We start from the raw sequence: 24,351 nt of genomic DNA on the forward strand, positions 1-24,351 counted from the left end.
AGTGGGGCCTATGTAAGAAAGCAGTTATGTTTGTGTAAGTGAGGATACTTACTGCGGACTTCCTTTAGAGGGTATGGGAAATTCAACATCTCCCGTGCAGACAGAGCACCAAGGTATTCAGCAGCACTGTCAGCATTGCGGAAGCAGTCATCTGAAGCCTGGGAGCAGAGCCTGTTGTCTATTTCTAAGTATACAATAGACCTGCAAAGGAGCCAAAGAGTATTTGTTAAAGGCACTTTCATATTTTGCTGATATTTTGTGGGCAAAGATTTGATATTGTCAGTAATGTAGCAATGCATGAAGCACCGCTTACTGATAGTTTACTTCAAAACCAAGCTGGTTTATATTGGTCAATGCTTGAAGTTCAAGAAATTTGAATCTGAGGCAAAATACGCAAAATTTCACTGTACAATTATAAATTGCACTGATTACTTCAGTAACCCCAACTTACCCAATGATCTCCTGCTGAGGTTGAAGCTCCCGTTTAATACGTGTCTCACGGCCTTTATAGGGTCGAATCATGTATTCCCCATTCTGATCAAGACGGAAACGCAATGTGGTGCGCAGGATTGCACTTAGTTTCTGGAGGAAAGCAGTTTGTGTTCTTAGCAACTCCTCGGGAGGCAGCAGAACTACAATAACCAGCACGTCTTCCGCAAGGTCTTCTGGAATCTTCTCTGCACAATCCAGTCCATCCCAGCCACACTCTTCAGTATTGCAGCCTTGGTCGCAAAGCCCATCTGCATAATGGTCAGTACAGTATGTCTCATAGATGGGGCTGAGGGAAGAGAGAGTATGTTAGATAAGGCCCATCATAAACAATCCCATGAAGCATGAGAAAAGCTTAGGACAAGACTTACTTGCAGACTTTCTCTTTGTTCTTGCAGTCGAAGTTATCATAAAGGCACTCTGCATTGTTGCAGAATTCATCACACTGACTATTGTTGAAGAGCCGCCAGCAGCGAGGGTCTGAGCAGCGTGCCCAGGGGTTTACAGCCAGAGAGCAGTCACCTCCATCCCAGCGGCAGGCGAACGAATTACATTCTTTATCACACACGCCGTCATTGGCCTTGCCATGACATTCAGCAATAGGGCAAGGAGGAGGAAGTGGCAGCAGCCTAGGTTCCTGTTCACATCGTTTGCCTGTCCAGCCATTGATGCACTGGCAGTGGAAAAAAGGAAAGCTGGTTTCCTCTGTACACAAGCCTCCATTGCGACAATGTTTGGAGGAGCAGCCCTCATTGCTGCGGTGCTGACACACTGGCCCACCAAAGCCCTGAATACAGGTGCAACGTGCACCTCGTGAGGTGAGAGTACAGCTGCCACCATTGTAACAAGGCAGCTCTTTGCAGTTCATGCTCCTCTCACAATTAGCTCCTGCATACCCCTAAGAAAGAAACAAGGCAGAGTTAAGTAGTTGTTTTTGAAGTTTAACAGTACAGCACAACAAGATCATAATGATATATGTCCTGGATACTCACAAGCTGACAGGTGCAAGTGTATCCCAGTGGTGAGCTGCCGGACACGGAGCATACTCCTCCATTCTTACAAGGCTGAGACTCGCACACACTGAATCTATTCTGACACCCTCGTCCTGAAGAAACAATGAAGTGAGAGTTTAGAGACACATTACAATTGCATCATACTGTACAAAATCGCAGACACATTTTTTAGTTTTCTGACACCCCTCACCTGTGAAGCCAGGTTTGCACACACACTGATAATCGTTGGGCAACTGTATGCAATCCAAGCTATTAGAGGGGTTGCAGGGGTTCGAAAGGCACTCATTGATGTCCCCCTCACAGCGTTCTCCAGTAAAGCCAGGAGGGCAGTTACACCTGTACCCTCCAACCTTGTCCACACAGGTGCCATTATTTTGACACTTGGGCATCCCTCGAGGCCATGAGGGAATTGCGCAGTCATCCTCATTTATCTCACAGAGGACCCCTAAAAAGATCATAACAAAGTCAGACCCCAAAGTTTTGAACAGTTTTGTACATTTAAATTGTTGCACTTCTATGCATTTTACTCCAGGTCACTTATATATTTTTTACTGTAATTTTAGAAATCTGTCTTACCCAGTGTGCCTGGAGGACAGGAGCAGATGTAATGTCCCACTAGGTCAATGCAGGTTCCTCCATTCTGACAAGGATGAGACTGACACTCATTGACCTCTCTCTCGCAGTTGTTCCCCTCATAACCAGGCATGCACTGGAGGAAAAACATGTCAGTTTAATATCAGTTCGGAAGTACCTTTAATTCTTCATATTCTAGGTAATTAGGCTTTATTTTTGTAGCACTCGTAAAATAACTTACATCGCAGGTGAATCCTCCCATGTAGCTCCTACAGGTGGCACCATTGAGGCAAGGTTTGTCCTCACAGTGGTCAAACTGGGACTCACAGTAACTGCCTGTGTAATCTGGGGGACATTTACAGTAGTGTGTGTTGCCAGTATTCACACAGTGTCCACCATGGTGGCAGAGCTCATCTGTTTGGAGTCCTGTGTGAGAGAGAGAAAGAGTGTGGACCGTTAACAAGGAAAAGATTGTATTTGTAAAAAAAACAAAATATATATATATATAGAATTTGCAATTTTATATACCTCTCTGCCTGGCTGCAATTTCGCAAGACACTCCTGGGATGTCGCAATAACGACCTGACCAGCCTCCCAAACAGTCACATGTGAAGGAGGCATCTTTCTGTCTGCAGCGACCACCATTTTTGCATGGGTTAGTAGGCCTGCACCAATCAACTGGATACTAAAAGAGAGATAGTTTTTTTTAAATTTATTCCACTATTCCAATTAATTTTTATTGTATTTAACATAAATAAATTGCAAGCATGTAACAACATAATCTGAAATTAATACCTGGCAACGGGGTCCAGTGTAGCCTTTTGGACATGAGCAGCGATATGATTCGAGGCCATCTTGACAGACTCCTCCATTAAGGCATGGCTGAGAGTCACACTCGTTCACCTCGTACTGGCAGTAATCTCCAGTGAATCCTGAACGGCACGTACATTTGAATCCGTTGATCCCATCAGTGCAGGTGCCTCCATTAAAACAAGAGCTAAAACAAATAGGGGAGATTATTTATGAGCTACTATATGCTACATATTTCTATTCTAATGTGTGAGTGACTTTACAGTCCTACCTTTCTGTGCAGTCTGGTATGTTGGTCTCACAGAAGAGGCCTGTGAAGCCTGGTTTGCAAGTACAAGTGTAGCTGTTGACGTAGTCGGTGCAAGTGCCTCCGTTCTTGCAGGGGGCGCTCTGACACTCATTTACCTCACTAGCACAGCGTGCCCCTGTGAAGCCTGGCAGACAGGTGCAGCGGAATGAGTTTACTCCATCTGTGCAGGATCCTCCATTCAGACAGGGGTCTGACAAAACCAAAAACACTATTAGACCACACCAACCACGCTGAAGAAAAGTTGGACCATTTCATTTGTGAGACCATCAACTTGGTTTCTATTGAGTTTGACTCACTTGGTGAGCAGTCGTTAATATCTGTTTCACAGTTGGGTCCGGTGTAACCAGCACGGCAGGAGCACACGTAGCCACCTAAAGTATTGGTACAGGTCCCACGGTTCTTACAGGGGTTAGAGTTGCATTCATTTATGTCGATGTCACAGAGTTGGCCTGTGGTGGGAAGGACAATTAAATTTAGGCATTCTTCAGCAAACTCGGTTCTTATAGACTTGAATCAGAATGTATTTAGTGGCTTACCCTGCCATCCAGGTTGGCAGTTACACTGGTAGCCCATGTAGTCAGCTGTGTGCACACAGGAAGCATGGTTGTCACAGGGGTTAGGAGTGCAAGGTGTGAGCAATTCTGCACAGGTGGGTCCACTATAAGGTGGCTCACAGAGACATGTGAAACTGGCAACTCCGTCCACACAGGTGCCCCGATTTAGACACGGACTGGAGGCACACTCATTGATGTTCACCTGACATAAGTTACCTGAGGATGGGAAACAGCAGTCAGAATGTAGCTAAGAGTGCAGTTTTTAAGAACTTACAGAAAGGGGAGTTATGTCTGAGTTTTAATGCTTTATAAGGGAAACATAACACTCTTTTCAGTAGTAGAGGTCGAATAAAATATGAGAGGACAGTCTATAAAAAAAAAGTTGTTATTTTTGTAAAATGCATACTGAGCTAATGTAACGTGTATCTCACCTCTAAAACCCTGCCGACACTTGCAGGTGAAACCATTGAGCTGGTCGAAACAGGTGCCTGCATTCTGGCAGGGGCTGGGCAAACAATCGTTTCGGTCTAGGTCACAGTTTTTACCCACCCATCCAGGCTCACAGTCGCATCGATAGCTGCAAGAACAAGAGTCACATTTAAAACAAGTCTCCATTTATTGACTTCCCGCTAGTTATAAAGTTTGTTATGCAACCGTACCCGTTAGGATCGTCCCTACAGGACCCATGCACACATGGGCTGCTGGCACACTCGTCCACTTGTGAATAACAGTACGGATCGTGGAAGCCTTCAGGGCACTGGCAGTGGAAGCCATTCTCATCATCTACGCAGGTTCCTCCATTGCGACAGGGATTAGACTGGCACTCATCAATCTCGTCTTTACATTGAGGGCCTGAAAGGGAGTGAAGTTTATAATGAGGTTTCTATTTTGCATATGTCCGAATTTGTGAGCTTTCACAACTTTTGTATAAGAAAAGTGGGGGGAAGATCTCTTCCTGTCTTACCGGTGAAGCCAGGTTTGCAGACACATTCGTAGCGGTTTATGCCATCTTTGCAGATTCCATAGTCACAAGGGTTGCTAGCACAGTCGTCGAAGTTGATTTCACAGTTGGTACCTGAGGTGCCATGTTGACACTGGCAGATATATTTGTTGACTAGGTCCACACATTTGCCACCATTCTGGCAGGGGTTGCTGTGGCACTCGTTGAGCTGGTTCTCGCAGCGGTAGCCAGTGTAGCCAGGCTCGCAGTTACAAGTGTAGCTGGCAATGCCGTCTACGCAAGTGCCATGGTGGCATGGGTCAGGCTTGCAGTTATCGATGTTGCTCTCGCACAGCCTTCCCTCAAAACCTGAAGACAAAGAGAAGATGTGAATATGCAGAGAATGGTAATTTTCTGTTACCTCAACTGAATGAGGTGGTGAGTATGGAGAGGTATCAGATTTGCATGAAGTCTCTGGTGCTCTACAGGTTCCTGTGTTTGTGGTTCCTGCCTGTCAGGAACAATTTCCCCTCTGCGGACCATTACTGCACGAGCTAGGTGAGACGAAACTGCATTGTCCTCGTTCCTACCATTTCCATATTCTTACTGTCTGCTCATGACCACCGCAGCTCACAAAGTCTGCATGAGTGATTCAGTGCCCTTTATTTGTGTTTTTGTCTGGGGTGTAAATACTTCCTCGGTTTCACTTGTACCCTTTATCCTTCTTAACCAGCACCCCCTTGACTGCCCCCTCCCCTTGCTTTTTTGGTCTGAAAATGTCTCTCCTCTTTCCCTACTCTCAATCCGTTTTTTTTTCTCTTTTCTGTCTGCTACCTCCGTTTCCTTCTTTCTCTCTCTTGTGAAAGCTTCTACAGTTTGGAGTCTCTGTTCCCGTGGTTTCCATGCCGACAGGCTGTCAAGGCTGCGGCCTTGTGAGGAGCAGGGCAGGGCTGGGCTGTGGTGGTAAGAGAGAAAGAGAGAGAGCGCCCTTCACAGGCCTCACAGACCTGCTTTTGTCCCCCTCAAGCAGCAGGACAATACCCTACGTCCCAGCTAACGGGACAGCTCAGCAGAGGGGAACTGGAGCACGGAGAATACCAAACAGCAGGCAGCTTCAGACAATACACAAACTCTATGTCTGTGCTTTCTAAAAGCATAGCGACACGTCCAGTATTTACTGTATCTTTAGCCCGAAACATTCACATACAATTTCATGGTAATTTGTTAGATAAATTAAACTCAGAAAACTGCCATTTCTACAGGCACAACTATGTGAAAGTGAATGCTGGGAGCTTTGGTTGTGCCATACGGTGCTGTGTGGGTATGCATTGTGGGTTACAGATGAACAGATGTCGGGGTGATGACCGAGCATAACCCCCCTCGTCAGCAGCTGCTGGCCTTGGTGACCCTGTGACATTGGGGTCTGCAGGGCAAAAGAGGGGGATTTGGGGCTTCTCGTCAGTACGATCATAGAAACAAGAAGCATCTGACCCTGAGATCACTACGTTCAGGTGTATGGATCTAGTTGGTGATGATGATTTTGACTTTGAACCCTGAAGGGTTTCACAAAGCTCTTGCACACACAACCAGACACATATCTTCATTTAGCAGCTTACCTTCAGCGCAGCGGCATTCATACCCATTGGGACGGTCAATGCACTTGGCTCCATTCTGGCAGGGAGTGCTGGCGCACTCATCAATGTCGATCTGACACATGGTGCCAGTAAACCCTGGGACAGGCAAACATAGGGGTTAGAGGTCAGTCTGAGGCAGCAGAGGTGAGCTCCACACACTACTTGGGTCATTAGGTTCAGCTTTGGGGGCAGTAGAGCTCGGCTTAGTTGGAGATGTCTGCACCTCGGCTTATTTGAGGCTAAAGCGAAATTAAGTTTTCAATTTAAATTTATGATCTTAGGGGTGTATATCATCATTATTGTACACTGTGGCTTGATTCTCTTCCAGACTGTTGATAAACAGAATTGATTTGGAGCCATTAATTTGGAGCGGAATCCATTCAAAATCACAATCTGGCCTGGGCTGAGTTTAAAATTGTTTTTATCAATCATATTCTAGAGCTGATCTGTGCATTATCCTGTGTATGTGGATAATTTTTGAGAGCTACAGCCTATTACATGTACATTGGCAGACATTAATCAAGTTTCTACACATTTTTTGCAGATTAAAATGGCATTATCTGGAAAATGAGCAGTTGTGTAGACACTGAGGGGGTAGTGAGCCTTAAACACTGACTGATATCCCTTGTCTGGGAAAACGTGCTAGTAAGTACATAAAAAAAGACTGGGGCCCCACAGAAATGTTCATTTCTGCATCTTTAGAGGGTGTTGTGTTGATTAACAGTGTTATGATGGGATCTATGTTGATGCCTAGGGCACAAGGTTAGAGGGGGAGATGCTAGAATTGTTTTCTTCAAGGCCAGCGGCCCTCCCTCTTTCCTTGCACAAACGCTACCGGCTCAATAGCTAAATGGGGGGTGCGGGGTTGTCTGTCCCAGATGTAAATTGCGGACATGGAAAAGAATCTCATTAGCAGGGCTGCTGTTCCCCCCCACCACCTCTATGCAGAGGGAGACGGGTGAGACTGCTGTCCCTTCTCTATGGACAAGTTGGGAAGAGGAGGGGTGCTTGTGTAGAAGGGCCACAATGGTGTCTTTGTTTAGGCACGCAGTTGCATAGCGCTCGAGACCTCACTCTAATGAGTAATTACGCAAAAACTCTATCAGGCTAGGGGGCAAAGCTGGCTTTAGCCTGATATTACATGAATCAAGATTGATATTAAGCAACCACACAAATGAACTTTTGCATTCTTTTTGACACATAAAGTTGATGCTGGGAAAATAGTGTTTCATACCTGGTTGACAGGTGCAGGTGAAGCCATTGACCATGTCTCGGCAGATGCCATCATTTACGCAGGGGTTGCTCTCACACTCGTCGACGTCCACCTCACAGTACTTCCCCTGATAGCCTGGTAGAGAGACAACCAGAGTGAAACACAGTTCCAACCCTTCATACATTGAAGACAGATCTCACAACACAGGGGCCCTTAGACGCACACTGAGATGTTCTGCTACACTGCACCCTACAGCAAGTTCATGTTTCACAGGAAATGGAGAATGCTCCATCTATGCAAACTGGGGCCCCTGCTTTGACTAGAAGCTCCACACCCTACTGTCCACAGGATGCCCTGTGGTCATCTCTCCATTGAGAACACACATGTTCTGTAATCAGCAGAGTGCTGCTCTTGTGTGTCACCCCATTCAGGTGAAACAGAGTGTGGGCTGGGGCCAGAGCACTGATGGCGGCATGGAATCAGAAAGAATTGGCCCCTCCACGTGAGCCAGGGCCAAGTCGGCGATGATGAGGAGGGTGGGGAAGAAGAGGTGTCTGTGGAATTGAAAGGGGTATGAGCAGAAGTGGGGGGAGGGGATGAGAGTGCTGGGAAAAAGTTTGCTCTCTCTCTATGTGCGAAGGGCGAGGAACGGAGCACAGAGGGGCCCCATTGTTCCACTCCATTCCCACCACTCAAGATCTCATTATAATTCACTGCACACTCCTCCCCCTCTCTCCCAGATTGCCCAATACACCCCGCTCCCAGCGTCGATTTGTATAGTCCCCCGAAAAAACCAAAGATGCATGTCGTGCAGGGTACAAGTTTTTATCGAACGTGTGCTGAAGACACAATGCCAATGTTGGTCTGTGGTTTCTATGACTTACCCATGTGGACTGAGCTGTTCTATTTCAATTGATTGCCCCTCATTAAATGACCACTATGTGGTGAGTTATTACATAACAAATCCTCTGGATGTTGCATGTTTTCCTAAACATGTCTACATAGTCATACAGTCTAAAACTCCCCTTTGATTAGAAGCAGATTTAGCATTTTGGTGTAAGTTAAGGTCAAGTTCACTGACGTACCAGGCATACAGATGCACGTGAACTCGCCAATACGGTCCAGGCAGGTGGCGTCGTTCTGGCAGGGCATGGATAGACACTCGTTGATATCAATCTCACAGCGAGGGCCGGTGTAGCCCCGTCCACACTGGCACTGAAATGAGCCCTCTGTGTTTACACACTTCCCAAAATGCTCACAGGGGTTGGCACCTGGCACAAAAGAGAGAAAGAGGAGTCAGTTAATACATACTTTCTGCTGACAGAGACAATGAGAGAGGGAGGCATTCACAATGCAGTAAATTTACCAATGGAACATTCATCCATGTCTTGGTTGCAGGCTCCACCAACAAAGCCAGCAGGGCAGGTGCAGATGGCACGGCCGTTCAGAGGGTTTGTGTCACACACTGCCCCTTCATTACAGGGGTTACTGACACAAGCATCATCCAGATGACAGAGCAGACCTGCCGAAACAGCAGAATATGACTAATTGGACTCTAAAGACAATGGACAAAACTTAAAAATAAGGAGTGAAGATAGTCGTACCAGTTTTGCCCACTGGGCACTCGCAGAAAAAGGAGGCCACGCGGTCATGACATGTTGCCCCGTTAAAGCAGACAGCCGTAGCACAATCGTCAATGTTCTCACTGCAGTCGTCCCCGGTCCAGCCATTGACACATACACAGGTGTGTCCTCCAATGGTGTTAAAGCATGTACCGCCATTGTGACAAGCATTGGGCTGCATGAGACACTCATTGACATCCTCAGCACAATACTGGCCTAAGAACAAAAGACAAATTATTTAGTTATTTTACCTAGAAAATCAAAAAGTACAAGTATTTGTACTGTAAAGTGTATTTACCTGTCCACTCAGGTAGACACTGACAATTGTACGTGTTGACACCATCTACACAGATCCCACCATTCATGCACTTGTGTCCAGGGCAATCATCCACGTTCTCCTCGCAGTTGTGTCCCCTGAAGCCTAGGCGGAGAAATTAAATGTTATGACACAGGAAACAGGGAGTTAACTGTGGTAGTAATAGTGTCTGATCTATTCCTCACTTCCTAATAACTTTCACTTAATTCACAACTCCACAACTATTGATAAATTGATGTACAGAGTAAAGTGAGCAGTAAAAAGGTTCAGTGGGTGTTGAGTGTTTACATATTCTCACAGCGGTTCCCACAGCGGTAAAGCCAGGACCTGACAGAGCTCTGCTCCAGAGGGCCATATTCCCTGCCATGTTTGCTTGTTTTATAATCTCTCACGGTTTCAATGACTTCCTCTTTGGCGAGAGACATTTCCTGCTTTCTCCCCAGAGGGGAGCAGAAAGGCCATAAAGTAAATTCCTGCGACAGCAGCCCACTCGCTTTCTCTCTTCCTTGCTTTGACTGTCTTGCTCACTCACTCTCCTGTGTATCCTTCCCTCACTCAGTCTGAGCTATTTATAGCAAAGCATGAGGTATCAGTGCCTGGAAAGTCCAGACGCTTTGGGAAACCCCCGAATACGAGGGATGAGAATGAGTATGGGAATATGATAAAGGGTGTGTGTTTAACATGAATGCCTGCATGCTTTTTGTCTGTTTGTACCTGGCAGGCAAGCACATTCGTAGGTGTGGTCTCCGGTCTGATGGCAGGTGCCCCCATTAAGACACTGTGAGGGGGCGCAGGGCTGGGTGGGCACCTCGCATGTGCGGCCGCTGTACCCAGCAAGGCACTCGCAGCGGAACGAGCCGTGTGTGTTCATGCAGATGCCACCATTAAGGCACTTTCCGGGTTTGCGGCATTCATCGATATCATTGCGACAGTTCTTGCCCTGATACCCAGGTGGGCACGAGCAGTTGTAGTGATTATTCCAATTGGTGCAACGGGCACCGTTGGCACAGGGATTTGTGGCACATGCATCAATCAGGGAACAATCCTGACCTGCAAACACAAGAAGAGTCTATCACAAACAGACCTGTATTTTCCACGAACTGTACCATGACAACATGAAGACACCCTCAGCCTTACCTCTGAACCCCCGTTGACACACACAGGTGTACTGTGGGATTCCGTTGGCCACCTGGCTCTTGCAAGCTGCTCCATTTAGACAAGGCGATCTGTGACAGGGGTCCAGATGCTGACAGAGCAAACCAATATAACCAGGCCGGCATCTGTCGAGGGGCACAAATTTAGAACATGAACACCTGAATATAAGAAACTTTTATCAACAGCCCAGGTCAAATATCTCACCCAACTCATGCATAGAACATCTAACCACTAAATATTAAATATGTTATTATTATACAAGGTTAGTGAGCGGGTGATAATACACACACACACACACACACACACACACACCGAAACACAAACATTGAAAAATACTAAATTTCATGCTATCCACCAGATGTTGCATATACGTCTACCTTGACTATAACAGCAGATCACACTTTCCAGAAAGCATGCTTCTCTCCATGCCAGTTTGCATTCCAGGATTATGACTGATTTTCCAGTCTTTCCACTGCATTCAATAGTAAAGCACGGTTGTGAATGACAGAATTACCTGTGTTCACCCATGAGACCTTGCAAACAATGTTTAATGTGTTGACTTCACAATGGAGACCACTCAAAAGACAGGAGACAACAAACTATAGGTATAAGATGGTGGTCAAGCCACTTTGTGGGAGTTGAATACAGTTCTTTCTGCTCTAATTCTATGCTTTTCAGTACAGAACGGTTATCTTGATGGACAATTGAGTGGGACCTGAAACTGAACAGGTATGATAAAATAAACAACTTTTTCTTAATAAAGACAATCTCTCTCAAGGGTTCTGGAGCCTTTGGTAAGCTAGGCTTGAGAAGCCATTGTGTGTTGGGTAACCCTACACCCACACAGGGAGCCCCGCCACAGGATGAACTCCCACATCAAAAACACCGTTTGAAGCTGATGACAAGCACTGGGATGGTCTGTTCTCTCTGTGTCCCCCCTCAGGCCCTCTCTCTCTTTTCACTGTAAAACAACCCCTGGGCAGAGACAACAATGGCTTTTCCTCCTCTTTCTGTTACAGGATGACCACTTTTTTACACTGAGCTATCTGTCCCTTTGTTGTTTTACCTCTTTTGTGGCTGGCGTCTCCTCCCCCACACTTATTTGAAGCAGTTTCTCTCTGACCTCAGAGAGGGCTTCAAAAAGGGCTTGGCCTATAGGGGGTGCCATTTTAGACCTCTTCTGCACCACAGCGAAAACCTTAGCAGGTTTTTGCTGTGGTGTAGAAGAGGTCTAAAATGGCTTTTAGGATCTATAAGGTCCATTCAACAGTTTTATCAAAACGAGAGATACTTTGAACTGTGGTGGCAACCGTTTTTCTACCCAGCAAGACATTAGATGATAACGCCATAGTGTTCTGCTGTTTGGTGGACACACCTAAAGAAATGTTATACTATTCTGGAACTGGAAGCAAAAAACAGATATAAGGGAACGAAGGCTTACGATCTTAAGTTGCTGGCTTTGAAAAGCCCAAGTCTTATCATTATGGATTTATGTCTGATACTGAACAGATATTATGTTAAGGATAAAATTTAGAGCTTGAGAGTGAAGAAAAATGTTAACTTGCTTCACTCATGTTCATTAGCTATGTCTGCTTATCAGCAATACTTGACTTAACACAAGAGTGATTTGCCGGCCATGGTTGGTTGTTTTTTTTTCTATCAAAGTCTGCGAATTTGAAGCAAAAGAGGTCTACTGGACCTAACTGAAGGCCAAAGACCAAACCATAATTAATCAAGTCTATTATTACTATTTTCCAATACAGCCAGCTACATGAAATTTCCTAAGTTTATACTACATCTCTGTGGGGAGTTTTTTTTCCTCAACTTTTTCCCTAAAACAAGGAAAAAACAGAGCAGCAATAAGAAAGAATTCCTCATGAATACCATCTCCTGAAGCCACCAATGCGGCACACTGCTTTTCCCTATGAACCCTTCACATGCTGGGAGGTCAAATGTCAGAGGTCAGCAGTCTGATTGTGATGATAATGTCAGGCAGTGTAGTGGGGGGCGGGTCAGGGGCGTCTGTTCAGGAGAGAATGTCTTTTGGAGGGTGGGATGGGGGAAGAGTCCGGTACGGAGAGTCATGTCATGTCATATTTCCTGTAATCCCTCGTCTCCTGCTCTGAAAACACTCACACTCTTTCTGAATACCAGATCCCTGTTGCTGTGGCAACCTCACAGACGACCGAGCAAGCCTGACACCCCACCAATCACCTCCTACCCTTCATCCCCTTGGCTATTTGTCATGGCTTGGCTGGGTTTATTTAGAGGCAAATTAACTATGTCTGGAATCTCGGGGGTCATGAAAAAAATGAAACTAGGAGTTGCGGTACAAAAAGAGTTTTGAGGAGACGGGGAGGAGACCCGCATCAAGGTTCAACTAGCATGCAGTCTGATACTCAAGCTCTTAAAAAAAATAACCATTCCGGGCAATGGGCCTTTAAATGCCGAAAAATGCCTAGACACAGCCTACTTTATAACCTGTTGTTCTCCTGTCTACGGCTTTAAGAAGCAGTTGATGTAAATGTGCAGAGTGAATGCGTGCATAAGCAGTTAGGAATGTGCAATGAAGGCCAAACTGGTCAGATTCTGGGGTATATCTTCAAACTGGACTATTTTTACATGTGTCCTTTGTTACAAAGTGTGGTCAGCAAGTGGTTAAACACAAGAGAAACTTTTTGGACAGACCACAATGGGCACAATCACAGAGGAACCGCTTGTGGGATTTCAAAGAGTTACTGGACTATGAGGAATTGTGGATGTGTTGACAAGTGCTATTTCCACACATAAAGAAAGGGAGCCTCTGGCCTTGCAAAACATGATAACATGCATGTGTGTGTGTTTTGGAACGCATTCCCTTAGCGTGTGTGTATATCTATGCTGGAGTTTCATACTTGTTGCATCCTTAAAACCTTGGTGAAAGTGTGTGAGAATGTGTAGATATTGGTCAAGTAGCAGCAGGGGGAGGTTCGGATATTTGTCCTCACACGGTGTTCTTCAGCCAAAACATACATTCTTTTGTCTGGGCCTTGGCTGTGCATATCAGTTGTCTGAAAACATACAGGCAAGAGTCCTATCAGAGCTTTCGGAGTGAAAAATAACTCATTGTAAAGGACCTTCAACCTGGCAGGAACTCCACTGTAAGTGAGGATGTTCTACATAGAAGAATTTGGACAATTTTAAGTGTCAAATGGATGGAAATTAATCGTTTTAGTTTTGGCCAGGTGTTGGATGTTACTCAGCAGTATGATTAAGTCAAATATTCCAAGACTTGACCCCTGGTCCCTAAATGATACCAAGGCTGAGGTAGAAAGAGGGCAAAAACAGTAATCCCCCAATGTCACAACACCAATGATGGTTTATGCCAGCTGCAAATAGCACTGAACAGCTGTTCACATCTGTCAGCACTGCTTGGGCTATCTGCCTTCTCGCTGCTTCTTTAAAGGATTACACCCAAAACAATGGCACTATTCTGTCTGTAAATCTCAGATGTGCAGATGTGCACACACACACACACACACACACACACACACACACACACACACACACACACACACACACACACACACACACACACACATGTTGGGTTTACATGTTTTATGGGGACATTCCATAGGCATAATGGTTTTTATACTGTACAAACCATACTTTCTATCGCCCTACACCTACCCTACACCTTAACCTAGCCCTCACAGGAGATTGTGCAAACTTTTACTTCATCAAAAAAACTCATTGTGCATGATTTATAAGCCTGTTTCCTCATGGGGACCTGAGAAATGTCCCCACAAGGTCAAAATCTACTGATATTCCTATCCTTGTGGGGACATTTGGTCCCCACAACGTGATAAATACCAGGTACACACACACACACACACACACACACACACACACACACACACACACACACACACACACACACACACACACACACACACAGGCTGTTAGATTACATGCACAAGTATAGCAGCACAGTCACAGCACATTTTCTCTGATGCTGTTGAAAGCAAACTAATGAAGCAGTCGAACAGGTTGACAATTAAGCAGTGACTCTTAACTGACAGAAAAACAAACAACTCACAGCACTGATGCAGTCAAATACCTCACATGCATACTCAAACACGCTGTGTGACTTACAAACACTTTCCTCTTCTAGGATGCTGAGAAACCACAAGATATGTCAGATTGAGAAAACAATAGATAGGGCTTCATTTAGAAATATTGTATAGGTGTGTCTACATACCGTATCAAAACAATTTCATGGCACCTGACAGCCTTTAGGACTCTCAAGGACTTTTGTAACTTATATATGCATGCACACAGGGGCTTTTTGGATGCTGCCGGAATGATTCATGTGTGTGAAGCTCGGCATCTCTGCTTGCTTTTGAAACCCAATGCCTTTTTTCCTGATCTCAGGGTCATTGTGGCAGTGTCACCTGATACTATTCTCTTTAGCACAATACCATACAATCATCTAGCAGTCTAAGGTCACAACACCTGTGGACAAGAAGTGAAAACACACTGCTTTTCCTTGAAAGAGCTTCATCTGGTCAGTCATGGTCCAGGAGGCACCAAGCATGAGAGAGTTCCCAACAGGATTCCAATCTCCTGGGTACTTGAAGCCATCCTCACACTGAGGTGAAATGTATTTCACAAAGTCAACTCTTTCCTTAGTAGGAAGTCAGTTGAGTGTAGGTCACCTGCTATTAATGTCACTGAAACTAAATCCTGTTTTGTTTGCTTTGAAAACAATGAAAAACTGAGGTTTAAAGCAACTTTCAGGGTATCAAAATGCCGAAAAGTCCCCTAAGAAAAAAAAGAAGTCCATGGCAGTGTCTGGCATATAGCCGCTCCATTCCTTTGTGAAGAGCCCATACTGACACCAAACTGCCAACTAGAGCCTGTTCCCCCTCCCCCAACTGCCCCCTCCCAGCTCCCCATCTTCTCAAAGAGGAACCAAAGTGGGGGTAGGGGAGCACTTTGTGGGCCAAATAAAAGAGCTAAAGTAGTCAGAACCCCATTGTTTAAGGACGGGGGAGCAGTGGCCCAAACAGCCGGGCTTTCAGGCCTGTGCTCAAACGAACCAACAGGCCTCTGCTGTAGCCTGGCAACAGTAACCCATGGCTGAGGAGAGAGCTGAGAGGGTGGGGGTTTATGAGGACAGAACTTTCACAGGAACTGAACCTTCCAGACTTCCAGATAAATTTTCTATTAGCACTGGAAGTAAAGGAAATTTTGAAAATTGGAATCAAAATTAGGCCTACGGCACATGGAGTTTTGGCTTTTAGCCAGTGTTTTGTGTAGTTTGCATGAATTTTAACTAATATAAACAGATAAGCCAAACTTTTCAACAAGAAGCACCTGTCTGCTTATGGAAATATGTAGATGGGTAGATATCCATGAAATATCCATATTTGTCTTCCTTTGCCATCCCTGCTATTTTGCATTGACCACATAATTATCTATAAACGGACTAAAAGCAGACTAAAACTTGAATATGGTCCTTCAAGACTCCAGGCTAAATCCTTAAACATAGATCTTATCAAACTAAAACTTAAAAAACTCTTACTTAAGAACAAAGTATGTTTATCAGATCAGATGTAATGCTTTTGAAAAAAACTAGTGTCACAAATGCTTACAAAAAACCTCCAGAATTTCTGGTATTGCTAACAAGCCAACCATAACCACATTGCATGCACCCCAGACTCGAGGTCTTCCAAAACATTCTTCGCTGTACTTCACCACAAAACCACACCCCAGCACCTAAACCGATCCAGATCTCTTGGAACTCGAAGAGAAGTAGACTTTTCTTACTGATTCTGCAGATCTGAAAACTTTTTGTCATATGTTTCTACGCTAACATGTCTCAAGAATCTATGAAAGCCAAGATCTGTTTTGCACAACCTCAAGCTAACACCAAATAACTCCTAGCTATAACCTGGAGTGTCCTGCAGTACACATTACGCAATCTCACTGGGAATTTTACAGTCCCTTACAGCATGAAGAACATCCTGGAAAATGCTGCCAACCACTCTAATCTGTCTCATAAATCACCAAAACATGCAGATAGGTGGGATGAAACTCTGAAAACTCCCAGTTCATCATATTTGAAAACACTTTGGAAAGCTTTAATTTGGCTGTGATCAGAAAACACAGCTCCGGCAAGCCTGATAAGAGTGAAAGGGAACTCTCAGGTAGAGGCCAAAGAATCCTTCTTATCTCCAGCGCCGCCACCCATAAACTACTTCGGTTCTTGCTCTTATCTTTCCCATTATCAGTAAACACCCAAACAAACAGCAACTTTCCTCCTTACATTATCACAGTTGGGCCTACTCCTACACTCCAATGTGTGAGTGTATGATCACTCGACTGAACTCAATGAAAGTGTTCAGCAAATATTGGAATCAAGAACTTAAGGATGATTAAAGTAGATTACTTCCGCTGGACCCCAGTAAGCCAACAGAACAGATTTGTGTTGTGGTGGTGGGATTTCTGAAGGATCAAAAAGGAGTTCAGAAATGAGAACACATCATAAGCTTTCCTCGGCTGTCTTGATAGACAGGATATGAGTAGAGTAGGAAGGTCAGGAGTCAGCACTTCCTGTGACAGGGCCTGGGAACCAGGACTCCCTGCTTGAGGCATCAAATCACACAGGCTTACATGAAACCCCAACTGCTCTCCAACACTATCAAATCAGGAAGTTCTCTTCTAATTCTGCTTGCTTTCAGGTGGATGTTTCAATCCACCCAGCAAGCAGACATTATCATATCCATCATTTTTATAATTTTGCTCCAAATTCCTTGAATATCCTGGATTTTAAGTGGGTGTGGCAGAGAAGGACCCTTACAAAGCATTCCAAACTATTCCACTATATATTAAAGGATAGGAACTTTATCTCTTAAGTGCTGAACTCAATATAAACAGTGTTCCAACCTTTTACAATATAAACTATTGGTGTACACTATTCTTTAAGTAAATCAACAGAGGCCTTTGACATCAGCTCTCTGTGCTAAATTTAATTACATTATGTAAATAAGCTAGAGTTGTTAGTTCTCGGAAAGCCAGTGATTGAGGAGCCTGCTTCATGTCTAACTGTCCTCATACATCATTTCTTAAGAGGCAGAGAGCTTCCATGGGTCACTAAAACACAACACTCACAATTTATAGACTCACTCTGCTACTGGGGTCAAGGCGACACCATTAATAACGGACAGAGCCCCACTGTATCTACTTCCTTTCTGAGCAAATGGGTGGGAAAGTGCAAACATAGATGTCTCTATTCTTTCTCATCTTGCACACTTTCATCTTCACTGTTTGTTCTCAGAGAGTGACAGTGGCCTGGGCTTGCCGAGCCTGCACAGACAATGGAGAACCTCCACATCAGTTCACTGCGTGTGTGAGAGCATGTGTTAGGAGGCCCGTGGGCCGCCGGCTCCGCTCCTCCATAGGCCCGTCTGTCTCGGCATGGGGTGGCAAGCCGTTCAATGGCAGCACCTGGCCCTCCGCTCCCCCTTTGTAAGGGCCTGACTTCACTGGATTACCATCACAACATCCACCAGCTGTCCCTCTACACCCCAGCACAACCCCCTTTCTCCAACACACATCCCCACCCCCGCCTTATTCTTCCAGCTGGACCCTCTCTGAATGACACTCTCACAATCTGCCTAATTATCTCTTTGCTTCAGTCGAGACTTTATCCCACACCGTGGCTGCACTTGCTTGCATGCTCTCCACACTGGGGGGATGAGATTAGAGACACTTTAACAGAGCTTCCTGACTCTTCACCTAGAGTGACATTCCTGGACTCTTCACAACAAGAGTGCTGTCATTCCTCACCTCGTATTTCCTATAGATGAGAGATTTAAAGAGCGACAGACCATAGCAGGGCCGGAATTTATACCCCAAGATACCCTGACTTTATCCCTTGATGTGACCACCATGGGGTCAGTTTTGCAAATACATAAACAGTTGCCAAAGGGATTATATGATGAGCTTTACAGACCTGTGCCACAATAAAGTGACACCTGAACAGTCCAGATGTTAACCCTATGCCAACTCATGAAAGTACACCAAGAAGCTTTGGACTGTGGCCCATTGTGAAGAAGCACTCAGTGGAGAGAGTTAGAGAGGGATTACTCCTGTAATCTGTCATGGACTGCACCAGCCACTGAAGCTCTCAGCGCATGGGACCATGAAATGACATAGGAGCCAAACAAGAACTAGGCCTCAACCAGACCCTGGTAGAACAAGAGTCAACATAACAGGCTTAAAACTTGAGCCGGTAACATTTACAGTCCTAAGGGGCATATTCGCATAATATTACAGTCACTAGAGAGCTCTCTTGCAACAAGGACATTACAATAAATAGGATAATCAACTTCCTCCAGGCACATCAGCTCTCATTGTAAAGAAGGGAAACGTCATGGAGAGGAACAGGTGGAGGATTTGTTGCCAAGATTTTTCCCAGAGACCAGATTTCATCTGGTCAACAATCTCTGCGGCATTCTTGTGAAATTCCGAGGTCCAACCATTACTCTTTACTATGTCTAGTTCAACCTTTGCCTCTATTTGCTAAAAGTGCCATTATCCACTCTTTTCCCTGTTGTTCGCTCACTCTCATATGCCCTTTCTTCTCTAGTCCTCCTCCTTCTACTCTCTCCAGCGGTGCTGGGTTACAGGTTGGTATCTGGAGGAATAAAGGTTTCTTTCTGTTGTTTTGGATCTCTGGTTTCATCAGGTTCTCTAGGGAGGGGGCTGGAGTGGGACTACTGTCCCCATAGCTCAAGGACTGGTTGGACCACTCTCTTGTGGCTGGCCATTCCAGATGGTTGTATTACCGTGTTGTGTGGCATGACATTTACTGTCATTTACTTTAAAAAAAAAATCTTTTCACTAAAAAAAAAAAAATACCACCTGCTGACGCCAACACAACGGACTGTGCGTGAACTGCTCTTCACACACATACAATAACATTTAACTCTTTAAAGCATAAAATGTCATAACATATATATCTAGAACTCTGGAATGAGTACAGCAGGAAAGAACAAAGCACTATTTAACACCATTACACATTTACTAACACACTGTGTTCATAACTTGGCTTGAAGTGTGCTAGGTAATCATTAAAGACTGATACACTGACACACAAGGCATTTGAGTGCCACCTTGCCATATTTATCTAACTCTAGACTTTTATGAGAATGATATATACAACAAAGGTCCAAGAAACAAATCAATGGCTTTTAGCTTTGTCCTACCACTAAAACGCTTCAGTTTACCTCAACAATTAACAGTCAGTTAGGATTTAACTCCCAGTTCCCCAACCAATCACCTCTGGTGTGCATTTGCATTAAAATTTCAGGTTTAAAGTACAATCAGTCAGGATACCTGGCCAGTGAACAGGCACTAACAACTTGCCTGGGGGTATGAGATTCTTTGGTTAATAGTGGGGTGTTTTAAGTAGGTAGATTATGCCTTAAAGGCACAAAACAGGAGCATTTTACAGATAATAAATAACCTAAGTATTATTATAAAGAAAACTGAACATTAACAAGCTATATGTGACCCTGGACCACAAAACCATTCATTAGAGACTTATAGATCATTTGAAAGCTGAACAAATAAGCTTTCCATTGATGTATGGTTTGTTATAATAGGACAATATCTGGATATAAAACTACAGATATAGACGGTTTCATCGGGCGCACGCGCCTGGACCTAAGTTAACTTCTGGTCTGTGTTTGTTTATCTGTCTGGTTCGTGTCGCGGGCTACAAACGCAGCTAATAATGAGTAATGAAGTTGGTCTCAGGTTATTGTGCTGTGGTATGTGTTTCCCAAACATTTATTTATTTGTGGCGACCTGCCACGATATAAAAACCGACTGATTTTCCAATAGACTTCGTTGAATAAACGTAATGCACGTTTAAAAATCAAACCGAGGCGTGGGTGTTTTTATATCACTGTATTTCTGAAGAAAGACTGTCTTTAGAAAATGTCATTTTCATTTCATCCTGCATAAGGCAGCGTTTTTAAATTAAGAGCTGCTTTGTCTATAGCCATTACCGGGGAAACCTCGTTTCTTAAAGCACCTCCTGCTGGCAGAGGATGAGTTTGCATTTTAAATAAATCAGTCTAATTTACGCAGCCAACATATTTCGCTTGTTATTAAAAAAATAATCTACTCTAGAAGGACTTAGCTGTTGTTATTGATTCTATTTGGATGTCTACCGGAAGTTAAGTTTGGGCCACAAAAGCGCGCATGCGCAGTAACGTTTGTTTATGTTGTTGCCGTTGAAACCGTCTATACAACCATTTGAAAAACTGGAATTTGAGGGTGCAAAAAATATTGAGAAAATCACCTTCAAAGTTGTCCAAATTAAGTTCTTAGCAATGCATATTACATAAATCAATAATTACATTTTGATAAATTTACAAAACATCTTAATGGAACATGATCTTTACTTTTTAAGATTTTTGGCATAAAAGAAAAATTGATCATTTTGATCCATACAGTGTATTTTTGGCTATTGCTACAAATATGCAAATTAAGACTGGTTTTGTGGTCCAGGATCACATATGAATTGTTTTCTTAGAGAAAACACTGGCGCAGTGGGGGGAGTTTTACGTGGTTGTGATTTTTTGTTTTAAGTTAAGGTGAAGGAGTGGTCACATACCATTAAGTAATAAACATGACGAATGCAAATAAAGAATACAAAACGGTTTCCTGCTTCTTACAACCATTGATCTGTAGAGATACACGTACCAAACATAAAACGCATTGCTTTTAGTTTAACACCCTATTGATTTGGCCATTACATACAACCGCTGAGAGCGGTTCCCACGTACTAGTGCCTCCTGGAGAAAAAAAAAAGAAAAAAAAAATCACCATGAATGGAAGCTAGAGTGCACAGACACAGTTTTCCAAATCAGGCGGGAAACATAAAACAACAGCCTCAGGCTTTCATGTGATAACAATCACTGTGTATTAGCATAAACAATGAAGACAAAGACTGTGTGAAGGAACGCTATGCATTTGGAACACTTGGCATGAGCCGAAAAAGCTCACGTTGACTCACTATCAGACGTTCAATTAAATATTTTATGTGGCTGATATATTGTGGACAGGTGTAGTGCGGCTGAGTGCATTTATTGCACAAAAAGATATAGTCCAACTTGAGTAAAATATGAGTCATAGAATCTGGTGAATGATTCAGATTCTACTAAAACTCAAAGAACACTTTTTTTTTAAAACAGAGTCATTAACAAGTGCAAGACATTAAAACACTGCTCTGTGTTTTTGCTACATTCTTGTTTCTTTTTCCACACTGTTGATCGAAACTTTATGTGAAACTGATAACTAAGGCTGAATAACAGTAATAGCAACAGTAATCCAATTAACCTGTTGAAACCCCACCACTGTGAATATTACTCAATAAAGGGACCAGGTGATTTTAGCAAACAATTTTGAGTCTGATAAACTGTAGGTTATAGAATAAAAGTGCATTTGCAATAAAATGACAACTGTGGGCTTACAAGCATCTTGAATCGATACACATTCCTCCATTTTCGCACGGCCTTTGTGTATCCACGCAGCGCAATCCTGTGGAAAGAGAGGGCACAATGAGGCAGAGACCACTTAATATTGAAACGATAGAATCAAAGACCCTTTCATATTCAAAAACCATGTCATAGTATATATATATATTACTTTTCTTTTATACTCACAAAACGCTTATTTCAGATACAAACACTCCCTCACATCTTTAAGTTTGTTTACTTTTTTTGTAAATATACATTGCGTCTTATCTGTGAGTGTGCTGCGAGATAACATTCAGATTCTTTCGCTCAGACTCCCGCTTTGTTTGAATGACAATAGAATTCAACACGTGAACTCTTATCAAATAAGAAGCAACAATAGACGTATGATTTGCGATAATATTCTAATACTTCAGTAATGCAGTAGTACTTATCGATTTAACTGCAAAAGTTGACTATGAGGATCCACTGACTACGTCCTATTGTTAAAAGTCAAGCGCATGTTTCGGATTCATTCTTTTTCGTTTCAGAATATAGGTTTGTATTTGCCATATTTGTGTATTTTGAAAATAGCCTATATACACTAACTGATTAACTCAAAATCAGAGTACAATCATAATACGTTGTGGGAAAACATTTCAGCTCAAACAACGATGTTTCAGAATTTTATGATAAGAAGTAGACAAAACAAATTTCGTGATTTTAATTTTTTGACCCATTACCCCATCTTTATAACCATGAAGAAGAAGAAGAAAAAGAACAAGCAATAGTTAAAGTGTTGACTGTTCTTTGTATGTAAGACACCGGCACAATAAAGGATCAAGCCGCTTCGTGTGCGAGAAATCCCTCAAAACTCAAACCCCTTTTCATTTATGTTTTATTCATTAAATCTGAGGATAGAAACATACCATATCAAAAACGCAGGCTAAAATATATCAGATATAATCTAGTGCAGTGATTTAACAGTAGAACTCTGATGACAATCTAAATGACTGCACGCTGATAGGTCGTTTACTACCAGTGCAGCGAAGCGGACATTTACTTTGTTACTTTCTCACGGTTCAGACAAGGACAGAATGCACACAGACTCAAGTAATAGGAATGCCCTCTAACATTATTATTGCTATGTAGAATAACTTAACTCGTAAAAGTTACACCACAATACATAATTAGCAAATGCAACATTCCTCACCAACAAAGAGAATGTGTCCTCATGTAGTTTGAATGCTTTAAATCCCATCATCACTGAATAATTCGTGCATAATGTTCTGCAACGATCTTAACAACATTATGCGCACTGGTTTATTACAAAAACGTAATGCTTAACATTTAATTGTATGTTGACCTAGTGATGGACTGAAGCAAACACGTTTATAAAAACACACTATTAATGGCATATCCTGTATCAAACTTTAAAAAGCCATAGGCAAAGCCGCGAAATGTCATGATCGGAACCTCATAAAAGAACATTAATAAATCAAAGACAGGTCGTGGTGTTTTATGTTCTTTCATTGGTTCTAATGTAACAGGTTATACGTCTACACAATGTCCTATAAATCAGTTAGATCCAGACAAAATAGAAAGAAAAGCATCAGTCATCTTACCTTCGCTGTTGTTTTGCACAATATATAAAATTGACAGAAATATCCAAAGACTGTAATTCCCCATTTCTGTGGAAACTCGATCCTACTCCTTTTTGAAATGTTAGCAATAATACATCCTTTAAAAAATGACACGGTGATAAAAGTTCCAAGGAATCACATGAAGATGAAGTAGCGTCATAAAGTTCACTTGAGGGAATTTCATAGAAGTTGAGCGTTTTCGATATAGTCTAATTCCGTATTTCCTCTGCAGCTCGGACTCCGCTGCCGTGCGTCTCGAAACACCTCCAGGAACTTTTGAAAAAGTTTCTCCACTTCACTTCGGATCCGAGTCCACCGCCAGACTTCGTATCACTCCGCCCCCTTCTCAAGCCTTCCCTCACTCAAAGATGTAGTTTGTCCTTCCGCTGAACTAAGTAGTGCAGATTCGTCAGAAGCTTGGAAATGAATCCGAAAGCCTTCCATCGAAAAATGAGTTGTGTAGAAGTTTAAAACTTAAACGAGAGTAGCATTTGTCTTTGTTTACCTCAAAAATCATCAGGTAACAAATGAAATGATTAAAGGTAAGAAAGTTTAATGTGTGGTGA

At 43.3% G+C, this 24,351-nt stretch overlaps 1 protein-coding gene across 1 annotated transcript in view; it reads right to left on the reverse strand.

The window, feature by feature from the left end:
- The window catches only part of notch3 (notch receptor 3), a 29,604-nt gene extending 5,569 nt beyond the window's left edge, over positions 1-24,035 (reverse strand). Inside the window, exons 1-25 of the mRNA XM_073838135.1 lie at positions 23,768-24,035; positions 22,161-22,227; positions 10,612-10,754; positions 10,189-10,524; positions 9,457-9,579; positions 9,141-9,374; positions 8,903-9,058; positions 8,622-8,807; positions 7,558-7,671; positions 6,306-6,419; positions 4,714-5,058; positions 4,409-4,601; positions 4,181-4,326; positions 3,732-3,965; positions 3,492-3,644; positions 3,157-3,385; positions 2,871-3,072; positions 2,604-2,760; positions 2,317-2,501; positions 2,079-2,211; positions 1,693-1,947; positions 1,482-1,594; positions 861-1,387; positions 452-778; positions 53-201 (exon numbers count right to left, since the gene is read on the reverse strand). Coding sequence (XP_073694236.1) covers positions 53-201; positions 452-778; positions 861-1,387; positions 1,482-1,594; positions 1,693-1,947; positions 2,079-2,211; positions 2,317-2,501; positions 2,604-2,760; positions 2,871-3,072; positions 3,157-3,385; positions 3,492-3,644; positions 3,732-3,965; positions 4,181-4,326; positions 4,409-4,601; positions 4,714-5,058; positions 6,306-6,419; positions 7,558-7,671; positions 8,622-8,807; positions 8,903-9,058; positions 9,141-9,374; positions 9,457-9,579; positions 10,189-10,524; positions 10,612-10,754; positions 22,161-22,227; positions 23,768-23,831 — 4,885 coding nt within the window. The 5' untranslated portion in view covers positions 23,832-24,035. The remainder of the gene's footprint in view (positions 1-52; positions 202-451; positions 779-860; positions 1,388-1,481; positions 1,595-1,692; positions 1,948-2,078; positions 2,212-2,316; positions 2,502-2,603; positions 2,761-2,870; positions 3,073-3,156; positions 3,386-3,491; positions 3,645-3,731; positions 3,966-4,180; positions 4,327-4,408; positions 4,602-4,713; positions 5,059-6,305; positions 6,420-7,557; positions 7,672-8,621; positions 8,808-8,902; positions 9,059-9,140; positions 9,375-9,456; positions 9,580-10,188; positions 10,525-10,611; positions 10,755-22,160; positions 22,228-23,767) is intronic.
- Positions 24,036-24,351: the final 316 nt, after the last annotated feature.

Source organism: Garra rufa, chromosome 1, assembly GCF_049309525.1.
Source record: "Garra rufa chromosome 1, GarRuf1.0, whole genome shotgun sequence".
Taxonomy (NCBI): Eukaryota; Metazoa; Chordata; class Actinopteri; order Cypriniformes; family Cyprinidae; genus Garra; species Garra rufa.